Here is a 13,543-nt window from a genome sequence, read left to right on the forward strand (position 1 = left end):
AATGGGTGTAGAGCTGAATAATATTGTTTGGAATGTTCTGTGTGACACACACACACACACACACACACACACACACACACACACGCAAATCAGCAAATTTTAAAAAATGTGTTATATTTGAGGAGGAAGCATGGAAATTTACATCATGCTAATTAGTAGAGGTGGTAAACATTACGATTGACATGTACCTGATGACTTTATAGACATACATAGGTGCCAAGGACCCAAGTGCAACCGATTATGACTAGTAATAAACAGATATGTACAGATTAGAGATGCATGCACCAACATCTCAGTGTTAGTAATAAAAACAATGAGTCTTTCTGCAAGGAACAATATATTCTAAAATGAAATGGAGATCTTTTTTAAAGGTTAAAAGCTCATCCAATTCTATGTCATACAGGGCTTATACTGAGCACAATAATATATAACTATATTAATTCAACTGTGAACCTAGAAACTTGCACCCACTTGTGAAAGAGATGTACTCTTGCTCTGGAGTGTGTTACTGAATATGTTAAAGCTGTAGTGAAAAGCTTCTAATCATGTAGTTATTACTTCTATTTTTATGTGTGTGAGTGTGTTGCCTGCGTGTGTATAAGTGCACTTGTGTCATGCAGTGCCCACGGAGGTTAGAACAGCGTGTCAGATCCCCTGGAACTGGAGTTACCAACCATTGTTAGCTGCCTTGTCATTGTTAGCTGCTAACAATTGCTGGTAATGGACCCTGAGTCCCCTGAAAGAGCAGTCAGTGCTCCTAAGCCCCAGTAAGGTATTTCTTAATAAAATCTTTAGTTTTATGAAAATGTATGTATGTGTGTTTTTTTGGGTCTTCATGTACACTCTTCCTTTTTGTAGGCCTTTTCAAAGCATTTGAGAGAGAACACATACAGGTTTAGATATGTAAATACATGCTTTAATTATCTTTCTTGGAGAGAATTGATTATGTATATATTCTCTAATTGTGTAGAATTTATATACTGTACTCAGTCACTGGAAATAATAATAAAAACAGCTAAAGATCAGGTGTGCTGCCACCTCTCGCCCCCCGCCCCCCATCTTGAGAGTGCTCCAGCATATGTTTCATCCATGCAGCCTGATCCTCACAGTTTTCTGCCTCAGGCTTGCTGGTCTGCTTGTCCCCAGACTGCACTTCCTGTGGCTAGCCCTGTGTATCTTCTCATTGGTCTTTGTTCTGGGATGGCTTTTCCTCCCCTCGATTTGCATGAGTCTATAATAGCATCCTAAATCGGAGTAGGTGTCTCTCCTGTCACCAGCTGTGTTAGCTGGGAAGGTCTCTTCACTGTGTTCATATTGATGTTTCTTAGGAGTGTTCTTGGCATTATAGGTGCTTATCTCTCCACCATTTTTTTTTTCAGGGCAATTTGAGGAGAAAAAGAGAACAAAGGAGGACTCCTATTAATAAATAATGATAAACACAGTGCAAATAACTTAAGTTGTCCTTCAGTGGGGCATTAAGAGGGAACACATTTGCTTGGAATTCTTACTCATTGTAGAGAATTTATAAAATAAAGAAAATACACATGATTCATAATTATGCCACCCAGAAAAATGGTTACCATGTTGTTTCCTTGTGTTTTTTCTTGTATGCATATTTTGCTTTACACATATAGCTAATTGTGTGCACATCACCAGTCTGTTATATAATAGGAAACCATAAGTGTGTTTCCCAAAGCTACTTTTTAAAAAAAAATTTTTTTAACATACTGGGGATTGGTCCTAGGGTCTTACGCATGCTAGACAGGTGCTCTACCACTGATCAATACCCCTTGCCCTTGTTTTTCTTTTTATTTTGAGACAAGATCTCACTAAGTTGTCCAGGCTGACCACAGCACTCATTCTGTAAGCCCATTGGCCTGGAATTTGTGATCCTCCTGCTTAAACCTTCCATGTACCTTGGATTACAGGCTCATAGCACCAGACCCAGTTCAGAAACTAATTTTTAATCAACCTGGTAACATTTTTTATTATTTTTTAATATTTTATTTATTTTTTATTTTTTGTATATAAGTGTATTGCCTACATATATGTGAGTGCACCCATGTCATGCAATGCCGCAGAGGTCAAGAAAGGGCTTTGGATTCCCCTGGAAGTGGAGTTAAGGGCGGTCCATAGCCACTATGTGGGTGCTGGGACTTGAACCCAGGTCCTCTGAAAGAGCAGTCAGTGCTCTTAACTGCTAAGCCATCTCTCCAGCCCCCAAGCTGATAAAATTTTAAAGGTAATCTGTATTCTTAGAATTATATACATTTACACATTCAGAAATTTGCTTTTATCTGTGACTGATTCTATGTTGGTGCTCCTAAATATGTTTCCAAAATGACAAATTTAAACTCATTTAATTCTTTGCTGTGATGTATTTATTTTTATTTTGTATATGAGTGTTTTTCCTGTGTAGAGCTATGCCCTCGGAGACCAGAAGAGGATGTCAGATCCCCTGGAACGGGAGTTACAGACAGTTACTAGCTGCCATGTAGATTCTGGGAATCAAATCCAGGTCATCTGCAAAAGTAGCTGGTATTCTTAACCACTGAGCCATCTCTCCAGCCCCCTTCATTACTTCTTTAATAGTCATTAAAGCATGTAATGTTGGATGTTCTGTTTGTTTAATAAAAACATTGAGCTATTTTTCCCAGAATATGGTAAATGATAAATTCCCTAATACTTAGGACTAGGAGTTTAATGATATAGTTCTGTCAGTGAGGACAAAGATACAGGAAGCACGCCCAAAATAGTATACAAATGTATAGCAGTCATAGCTAACATTTACCAACACATACATGTCAGAAGCCCTGCCTGGTATTTTATGTCTATTAATATATTTGGTCTTGAGCGTTCATGTTAAAAGCTGGGTTCTCTGAACAGGGCTGAGAGCTTGGATTCTTCACCATGGCCTCAATGGTCTAGTCTAAGCCTCATGAACCCATGGCCCCAGGGAAGCCTCTTCCCTGCCTGTCTCCGTGGGCCTGGACTGGGGACTTAACCTTGCTAACCTTAGTTTCCTGAGCTATATATAACTAGGGTTAATAAAGAATTTGGAGTACTTCAAAGATTAAGTGACTCTCCGCAAGTTAGTGCTTTGTGTGGTATCTGGTCCTTGGTAAATGTGAGTTTAGAAGGGTCGTTTAGTTTTCCATAAAAGATTTTAGTGTTGGGGAGTTTCTTGTCTCTAATCTTGGATATAAGAGAGTCATTTAAATGCCCAGCCAGTGGTTTCATCTAGGAGGAAGCTGAGCCCAGTCACATTTGGGGTCTATGTAGGGCACATCTGGGCTGCACCTACCATTCTCTGCCATAATGCACCTTTTGTCTGACTTGTTACTTTTGGAAGGGGACCATCAGATATGGGCTTTTCTGTACAAAGGCAGATATTGACTATTTCAGGCTTGGTAGGCTGCAGAAAGTCTGGATTGCAGTGTAGTGAGCGTGCAGCCCCAGGTATGCAAATGAACAGCTGTGTGGCAGTAAGTCCTCCTGCAGGGCTGGTAAGTTCACATCATTTTTATGCATTAGGATGTACTGTTCTTCTTTTTCACTTTCTCCTGAACTGTTTAAAACTGTAAAGCCATTCTTAGGTCATGGGTCATATAAAGCTAGGCATTGCTGTCTGTGGACCAGTCCTTGGACTTCTGCCTTTTGCAGAAGATGGCCTGTGTCCATGTAGTCTTGAGTACCGAGACTAGCGGAGTCTTTAGGGACTGTCCCTTTCTCTGTTAGACAGCCAAGGCATAGTCAGCAAACAGCTTGTCAACTGGAAGTGTTCTTTTGGTTTTTTTTTAAATGTGTACGAGTGTATTGCTTGTGTGTATAGAAGTGCACCCATTTTGTGCATTGCCCATGGAGGTCAGAAGAGGGTGTCCGATCCCCTGGAACTGGAGTTAGGACATTTGTTAGTTACCATGTGGGTGCTGGGAATTGAACCCAGGTCCTCTGCAAGAGCAGCCAGTGCTCTTAACCACTGAGCCATCTCTTTAGCCCCTCATTAGGAAGTTTGAACCCTCTTCTTTGGGATTTTTATGTTACACAGTGGAGAAAAAAATAAAAGTAATCAGCACGTGTGGTCTATCAAGATGTAAAATGACCAAGTTTGCTGAAAGGCCCTGCAGAGTATAAGCAAATGAAAAGATGGACTTGAAAGGCATACTGTTAACAAACAGAACCCTCTTGTCAGAAAGCACTGGCTGCTGTTTGTAAAGAGCCTACCATTACTGCAGCTGAAATCAAGACATTTCAAATTCTTTAAGTCCCTCTTATCCCCCCTTTTCTTTTTTGAATTGGGTAGAGGAGGCAGCAGGCAGAGAAGAGATAGTAGTGGAATAAGGAACATAGAAAACATGTCACGTTCATGATCTTTTCTATTAGATACGTAAATGGAACTGATTGAATTTTCTTTAATTAATGCAAGAATATGAACATGTTGGAAGAAATGTTTCTTACAGTTTCTTTCACACCCATGTTGCTGTGCTTCAAATTACACTGATTTTCTTCTCAAAGATGATAGCCTCTCTTTATTTTTGAGAGCAGTGGGCTTTTGTGGAATGACACAAATAGAAATCCGTGCCAAGAAGTGTGTTCTGAGCTAATCTCTCATTTATAGGCGTCGGCATCCACAAACCTCCAGGGAGGCCTGTACCGGTCCCACAGAGCACAGCTGTTTCCTTTCACCTCAGGAACAGAAAGGATGACCTTGGCTCTTGGATACAGTCACTTAGACTCCTGTTTCATTTTTTGAGCAGAGAACATCCTGTTTTATCTTGCATGGGTCATAGAATAAATATCCCTTGTAGAAAGCATGTTAATACTCTCAGTTGCCCTGAGACTATTTCAAGGTAGTAACACCTATTTTCTTTTTGTACCCATGAGGTATGAATTAAGATTAATACTGCTTTTTGTTCCATGAAAAATGCATGTATATACTAAATTCATATTTTCTACAGCTGTTTTATTTTTGGATTTAGATTTTTAACTGTGTGTACTTGTGGGGGTTGGGATATGTACAAGTGAGTGCAGGTGCTCGTGGAGACCAGAAGATTCCCCTGGAGCTGGAGTTACAGGTAGTTGAAAGTCGCTGATGTGGGTGCTGAACTTTGGTTCTTTGCTCTTAATCTCTGAGCCGTCTCTCCAGCCCCTACAATTCACTCTTTTTCTCTTTCTTCTTTTTTTAGACAGGGTCTTACTGTGTAACCCTTCCTGGTCTAGAACTCAACAGAGATTCGCCTACCTCTTCCTCCTGAGTGCTGGGATTAAAGACATTGTACCACCACACTTTTTAATATATAGCTGAATCTTGAAATTACAAAACTTGAGGAAAGGGGCTGGAGAGGTGGCTCAGTGGTTAAGAACACCAACTGTTCTTGCAGAAGACCCGGGTTCAATTCCCAGCACCCACATGGCAGCTAACAACTGTCTGTAACTCCAGTTCCAGGCCATCCAACAGCCTCTCTGTCCTCCGTGGGCATTTCATGACACGGGTGCACTTACTTACATGCAGGCATAAACTCATACACATAAAATAAAAAGAAATAAAAAAAATTTTTTAAAAACTTGAGGAAATACTACTTATTCCTTAGCAGGTCCTACAGCAGATAACCTAGAGCAGTGGCTTCTTGGGTTTATCTCTCTGTTGACCTTGACTTGCAGTAAGACATAGTTTGCTTATGACATAGTCCATAAAAACAGATTCAGGAGCATTGGGGCACGAGAAGTTCATCTTAGCATTACATTCCTTTCAGAACCTGCCTCTCCACTTTGGCCTACTGGCCAGATACGTGACCCACACATCAAGATTTCTGACCTTTGTCAGGCTGTCTGGACTGATAGTGCGAGGCATTATGCTTCCTGCTTTTTTTTTGCGGGGGGGTTCTTTTTGAGACAGGGTCTCCTTGTAGCCCCAGCTGTCCTGGAATGCACTATGTAAACCAGACTGGCCTTGAACTCACAGAGATCCACCTGCCTCTGCCTCTCAAGTTCTGGGATTAAAGGTGTGCACCACCACGCCCGGCTTTTTTTTAATCAAGCTTTGAAGATGGGTGTAAGATTGGTAGATGCTCAGTGGGTAAAGTACTTGCCCCTCAAACGTGAGGACTTGAGTTTAAAGTTCCAGAATATACATAAAAGCTAATTATGTAACGAATATGTAATCCTAGTGTTCTTCTGAAGAGGTGGGAGGCGGAAAAGGAAGAATCCCAGGAAGCTCATGGACCAGCTAGCCTGGTGTACACAGTGGAAACGCAGGAGATCCTTTGTGGAAGGAGCCACCTACACTCAAGGCTATCTGTCCTCTGCTGCTCATATATATGCCTGCCCTCACATACAGACATGCATGTATCCACACACATTGAAACATACACAGACATTTATACATTGTATATACTCCCAAATTAAAATGGGTCTGCTAGAACATCTAATAAGGTTATAATTATATAATTAATTGTTTGAAGTTTCAGATTTTTTCTTATATCCCAGCAGTTCATTCTATACACAGAAGACACTTAGCTTTGCCAAATACTAATTTTATTTTGTGTATATTTTTTATTTATTATTTGTATTTTATGTGTATGAGTGTATTGCCTGAATGTGTGTAAGTACATGTACATAAAAAATCAGAAGAGGGCGTCGGATCCCCTGGAACTTGTGTTATGGATGGTTGTTAGCTGCCATGTGGGTGCAAAGACTCGAACTCAGGTCCTCTGCAAGAGTAACCAGTGCTCTTAACCTGAGTCTTTTCTCCAACCCCATTCTAATTTTAACATTTAGCTCCTTCGCTAATATGCGAGAATACATATTCAATAAATTCTAAAACATCTATTCAGGTATCCATAATCAAGCAAATATTTCACAAAATTTTAATTACTTCAACTAAGTATAGAATGTGTTGGTCTTTTCTGACCTGTTCAATTTTTTTTTTAATTAAAAAAAATTTTGCTTTATGTGTATGAGTGTATTGCCTGCATGTATGTGAGTGCACCCATGTCATGCAATGCCACAGAGGTCAGAAGAGGGCTTCGGATTCCACTGGAACTGGAGTTAAGGACGGTTTGTAGCCACCATGTGGGTGCTGGGAATTGAACCCAGGTCCTCTGCAAGAGCAGTCAGTGCTCTTAACCACTGAGCCATCTCTTCAGCCCCAATTTTTGTTATTATTTTGTAGCCTAGGCTAGCCTCAAACTCTTGATCCTCCTGCCTGAGCTTCCTGAGGGATGTCAGGCCTGTACTACCATGCATAGCCCTACTTACTTTTCTAAAGTTAGTCATTTAGTTTCACAGTCTACCAATGGTTTATGACCTGCATTTTTAAAATGCTGAAACTCGCCTTGCCCTGGGGAGAGTGAGATAGTGAGGAGGGGTTGATTTTTGCATGGAGCATGTTTGTGCTGCAAGCTAGGTGAGGCCTTTTGAGTTTTGTTATCTTCCCAGAAGTATTTCTGTTCAGTTCTAGAACTGCAATTCAGAATCTCAAAGATATGCTAAGACCTGTGAAAAATGAATTAATGCTCCTGCTAAACAGTTTTCTCTAGTGGCTGTGCTTCTTTGTACTCCCACTAGCTTTGTGAGAATTCAAGTTGTTCTGTGTTTTTATCAGCCTTTTAAATTACTGGTTGAGCATTCCTTTTCTTTATGCTTGGGACCACAAGTGTTATTATATTTCAGCATTTCAGTGGTTGAACACCTCTAATCTGAAAATCTTATTAACTCTGAAATCCCAAACTTGTTTTTAGAGAATTTTTAAGTTCCAAGCAAAATTGAGTAGAAGGTGCAAAGATTTCCTGTGTGACCCTGGTCAGTGCCATGCATAGCCTCCCCACTGCTGGCAGTCCCCACCTGCAGTGCACATCGTTATCAACCATAGTTTACTTTAGGGTTTGTTCCTGTGCACTCTGTAGTTTACACACATACACAGTATATGTAACTATCATTACATTACAACACAATCATTTCCCTACCCTAAAAATTCTCTTTGCTGTATGTGTTTATCCTTTTCTTCCCTGTGGTCTTTGTGCTGTTTCTATACTTTTCCCGCTTTCAGTGTCTTGTATTGTTGAATTTGCTACAGTATATAACCTTTCAGATTAATTTTACATAGTAATATACATTGCAGTCTGCTCCATCTTTTCATGGCTTGTTAACTCATTTCTTTTTATTTCTAACAGTATCCATTGTCTGTCTGGGTGCGTACTAGTATTCTCTAGAGGAGCAGAACCAGTAGAATGAATATTATATAGATATGATTCATTACATTGTCTTACATGATACAGTGGCCAACAGTGGCCGTCTGCATGCTGCAGAGGCAGAGAACCTGCAGCTGCTCAGTCCAGAGGCTGGATGCCTCAGCAGTCTCAGTCTGTTAGTGAAGGCCTGTCCCAGAGGGATGCTGGTCCTCTTGTCTGTAGGTTCTGATGGTCTAGGGAGGACGACAGCAGCAACAACAGGATGGACACTGTGCTTGATAGTTTTAGTGTCAACTTGACACACCTGGGTAGAAGAAGCCTCAGTTGGGGAGTCGCCTCCATTAGACTGGCCTGTGGCTATGTCTGTGGGGTATTTTCTTGGAGTTTTGGGTGATGTGGGAGGGCCCAGCCCACTGTGAGTGGTGCCACCCCTGGGCAGGTGGGCCTGTGTTGCATAAGAAAGCAGGCTGAGCAGGGGCCAGGGGAGCAAGTCAGTAAGCAGTGTTCCTGCATGGCCTGTGCTTCAGCTCCTGCCTCCAGGTTCCTGCCCTGAGTTCCTACCTTGGGCTCCCTGATGAACTGTGACCCAGGAGATCTAAGCCAAATTAACCCTTTCCTCCCCAAGTTGGTATTGGTCAGAGAATTTTGTCACAGCAGTGGAGAAACAAGAACAGACACACTCACCATCAAAAAGTCAGGCAAGAAACAGCACAGATTTTTCCTGTGAACTCTTCATACTAGGGACACTGGAAGGTGCTGGTCACTCTCCGGGGGAGTCTTCCCTGCTCAGTTAATCCTCAGAAATACACTCACAGACCTGCCCTGAGGTGTGTCTCTTAGATGATGCCAGATCCAATCAAGTTGACCATCAACTTTAGCCTTCATATAGCACAGTATTTATCCCATAATCATGCATTTTATTTTAGCTACAATAGTAGTATAATTATCATGGTAGCCAGTTTAAATGAAGCCCTTCTAGAATAAACTCTTGTTTTCCAGAATTCTTTTTATTTTATTTATTATTTTTACTTTATGTGTATGAGTCTGTTGCCTGCATGTATGTGAGTGCACCCGTGTTGTGCAATGCCGCAGAGGTCAGAAGAGTGCTTTGGAATCCCCTGGAACTGGAGTTAAGGACTGTTCATAGCCGCCATGTGGGTGCTGGGAATTGAACCCGGGTCCTCTGCAAGATCAGTCAGTGCTCTGCTGAGCCATCTCTCCAGACCCCCAGAATTCTCAAGGAGGTCAGTGAAGGCCAATTGAATACAAGCATTTGAATACTGTTCCTCTGGCTGCTGTTTATTGTATGTCTATCCCTTAGTGTGAGCAGTCCCTTGTTAACATTGATAGCACCCTAGAAGTTTCTCCTTCACCCCTTCATCAACAGAAAGTAAGATAGATACATAGATACACTCTCTTTTGCAAGCCACGAGTCCTCTAACTGCTGTTTTGGGTTCCAGAGGTGCAAAGATAAATACAAAAGAAGCAACTCCCTGGCCTGTAGGAGGGGGACCCTGTCCTAGATCCCTCCCTCCACTTTCACCCTTCTACCACCTTCCTTTATTGAAGTCTGAGGGCATCCTTCCTCCAGAGGAAGATGGTTGTGGTCTCACCCTTCTCTATAGAGTGGGAGGGATTAGAGAAAGAGAAGGGAAGGGTGGGACTGGAAAACTGGAGGGGGCAAACTCTTGCTACTGTTGCCAATTATCTCAGAGACCAGTTCCCTGAAGGTTCTTTCATGGGGGAGATAATGATCAGCAGAGAGCTGGGAAAAGGCAGGTGTTGCACTACAACAGAGCCAGTGGACTTCTGTGCATTTGCCTTCTTTAAATAAGTTTGAAATTGATCAGTGCCTGCTCTTGATGATATATTATGTTTCCTGTTTGTTAGGCCTGTGACAGGAAGTTAGCATAGAAACAGAGCTTCCAGTTTCTTCCCCTTGACACTTTCTCTAAGCCTGAAGAGCTACTAAACATTGTTCAAAGTTGAATTAGTATGTAAGAAGGATCAGTGGGTTATAATCATTGTTGGTCTTGTGACAGAATATTCAGGCCTGTTCTTCCTGCAATTATGGAAAATCTCCTGGTTTTATGATTTCTCATCTTTTGGATGTTTCTGTTACATTCTTTGATTTCTAGTTGACTCAGTTTTGAGAATGAAGTGAAGTAAGGCCCTGAACTTTTATGACATGGAGTGGAAGGGATCCACAGAAGGCCAGTCTCCAGCATTAAGCAGTGGATGAGATCATGTATAGGAAAGTATTTAATACATTTTAAAAATAGAATGTTTGTGTATTAGGCTAAGCTCTTACTATGTTTATATAAATCAAGATGTAAATATAAAAACTGTGGTTATAAAAATTGGTAGTTTTCTCACACACCCTGTGCTTATTTTCAGGTTCTTTTTAATTTTATCGAAGTTTACTTGTTCCCAGTAAGTTGATCTTGTTTCCAAAATTGGCCACACCTTTCACCATTACCATTTTTTTTGCAAGAAACTGAAAAGTTCTATTAGTATTGATATTGGTTACAAGTACACTGCTTCCTTGTGTGATTTCTGGTTGGAAAGTGTGAAGTAATCAAGATAACTAATCTTCCCTCTTGGGGGAGAATAGGCTCCTCAGTAGGAAGTGTTTGTCCTGGCAGCTCCTCCTTCCTTTTGATGCTTCCCTTCTTCGGAAGGGTTGTGAGGGATGGGTCAAATCACCAAACCAAACCAACAACAAAAACAAAGAGAAAATTTCCTTTTGCTTCTGTTTGTGAAACTCCTCTTGGGAGAACCAAAGAGAATTCAGATGGGTGTGTGTGTGTGTGTGTGTGTGTGTGTGTGTGTGTGTGTGTGAAGCCAAAAGTCAACCCCAGGTGTCCTTCCTTAGGCACCGTGTGTGTGGGTGTGTGTGTGTGTGTGAGAAGCCACAAGTCAACCTCAGGTGTCCTTCCTTAGGCACCATTTGCCTTGTTTGCAAGCACTTTACCAACTGATCTATCTCTGCAGGTGTTTGCTTAAATTTTTTTTATTTAAAATTTTTAAAAATTTTATGTGTATGTGTGTTTGCCTGCATGTATGTAGTGTACCATGTGCTTACAATGCCCACAGAGGTCAGAAGAGGGCATTGGAATCCCTTGGAACTGGAGTTACAAGTGGTTGTTAGCCACCATGTGGGTGCTGGGAGCTGAACTCAGGTCCTTTTGCAAGAATAGCCAGTGCTCTTACTTGCTGAGCCATCTCTTCAACCCCTGGTTTGTTTTTGTTTTTTATACAAGGCTTTGTGCTATAGTTCAGGCTGGTTTGGACTCCCTGTATAGCCCAGGATGGTCTCATATTCAGGGCAATTCTGCCTTAGCCTCTGAATGCTGGAATTGTAGGTGAGCCACCACACTTGACCCTGCCCCTCCACCCCCCAAAAAAGTTTTCTGGTAAACACATTAAGTTACAAAACATCTGAGCTGCTCTTCCATGTTAAGATGTTTAAAGGAAAGAGAATGATTTTTCCCCTACCCTAAATGAAATGTGATTACTAATTTCATGGGTTATAAATGTTACATATGTTCAGAGCAATGAGTGTCAACAATAATGAAAGTAGAATGTGAATGTTGTTGTTCAAAGTGTCAGTGTGTGTTGTATGTATGTGTGTACACATGTGTATGTAGGTGCATGTGTGTGGAGGCCAGAAGTCAATGCTGAGTGTCTTTCCCTGTTGCTCTCCACTTTATTTTTTGCAACAATCTGTCATTGAACCTGGACTTTACTGATTTGGCTAGGCTGACAGGCCAGTGAGCTCTGGGAACTGGCCTTGTCTTTTTCTCTCCAGTACTAGATTATAGAAACATGCCACCACAACTGGCATTTTTTACATGTATGCTGGGGATCCAAACTCAGGTTTTCATGTTTACTGATCTCTCTAGCCCCTTACATTTTCTTTATCCATTCATCTACTGATGTACACATGTTGATTTCCTAACTTGGCTATTACAAAGCATTCCTTTCTTAATGATTCTATCATATGAATGAATCAGTATTGACTTATGTAGTTCCCTCTTAATAGATATTAAATTATTTCACAGTTTCTTAAGCTCTAGACTTGGATTTTTCCGTATGCAAGCCACTTGCTATGTGTGGCAGTTTAACTTAATTAAAAGTAAATAAACCGGGCATGGTGGTGTACATCTTTAATCCTAGTACTTGGGAGACAGAGACTGGAGAATCTCTGTGAGGTAGAGGCCAGCCTGGTCTACATGTCTCAAAAAGACCTCCCAAAATGTAAGTAATATTAAAAATCAGTCTCATAGCCACATTTCATGTGTTTGGGATGTACATTTGACCAGCACAAACGCAGCTTTTCTGTTATGTGGTTACTTGACAGCACCATTCTTTTTTTTTTTTTTAATATAAAATGCCTCCTTTAAAAGACTTCTATATGTTAGTTACCATTTTTACTTCATGTGTGCGAGTATATTGCTTTTACGTATTTTAAGTGCACACATGTCATGCAGTGCCCGTGGAGGGTGTTAGACCCCTTGGATTGGAGTTAGAGATGTTGTTAGCTGACATGTGGGTACTGGGAACTGAACCCAGGTCCTGTGCAAAAGCACCCAGTGCTCTTAACTGCTGGGCCATCTCTCCAGCCCTGGTAGTGCCACTTTGATACTGCTGGTTTTCTTTTAGAAAATAAAAGATCCTAATGGGGTGGTTTAAGAATTTTAAGCAAATTTAGAATGTCAAAAACTTTTAAGAGTTTTTGTTGTTGAGATGCTCAGCTTTATGGTTTTAAACTTAATGTTTGTATTAGAACGACTGACCCCACTTAGTGCAGAATGAGGTACAGATGATTCTGTAACTCCTGTCATTAGAAGGAGCAGAGTCAGCCTTCAGAGTATATGCTCACTGTTGTATCCACTTAGCAAACATTTTAAAGATACATCCTGTAGGGAGGAGGCACTTCGTGTAAAGGAATTTCTTTTCATATATCTTAAATTTGGGATTTCTAAAGTAGACAATGGATATTACCCTAGAATTAATTAAAATGAAAGAATTGACCTGTTTTTTTTTTTTTTCTTCTTTTAGGGCAAGTTAAAGTCTTCAGAGCTCTCTATACCTTTGAACCCAGAACTGTAAGTATTCAGTTTTAAATTGTAAAACTGACACAGCAACCTATGATGACTTCATTCTAGATACTTGCTCTGGCCTAACTGGTCTGTGCTTTCTGGGATGCATGTAGGTAACCCACCAGATGAGAGTTCACTGCTTTCCCCAGTGAGCAGGCTAACCCCAGGTTGATTTGATGGCTTGAGTCTGAAGGTCATGGACTCCTCACACTGCTTCCCCCCATGTGCATGGTGACACCTATTTTTAGG

General features: G+C 41.0%; 1 protein-coding gene across 1 annotated transcript in view; it reads left to right on the plus strand.

Moving 5' to 3' along the window:
* Ostf1 (osteoclast stimulating factor 1) overlaps positions 1–13,543 on the plus strand; it is a 70,140-nt gene that overhangs the window by 15,248 nt on the left and 41,349 nt on the right. Inside the window, exon 2 of the mRNA XM_008837563.3 lies at positions 13,254–13,300. Within this exon, the coding sequence (XP_008835785.1) occupies positions 13,254–13,300 (47 nt within the window). The remainder of the gene's footprint in view (positions 1–13,253; positions 13,301–13,543) is intronic.

This window comes from Nannospalax galili, unplaced genomic scaffold (assembly GCF_000622305.1).
Source record: "Nannospalax galili isolate Female #2095 unplaced genomic scaffold, S.galili_v1.0 scaffold858, whole genome shotgun sequence".
NCBI lineage: Eukaryota > Metazoa > Chordata > Mammalia > Rodentia > Spalacidae > Nannospalax > Nannospalax galili.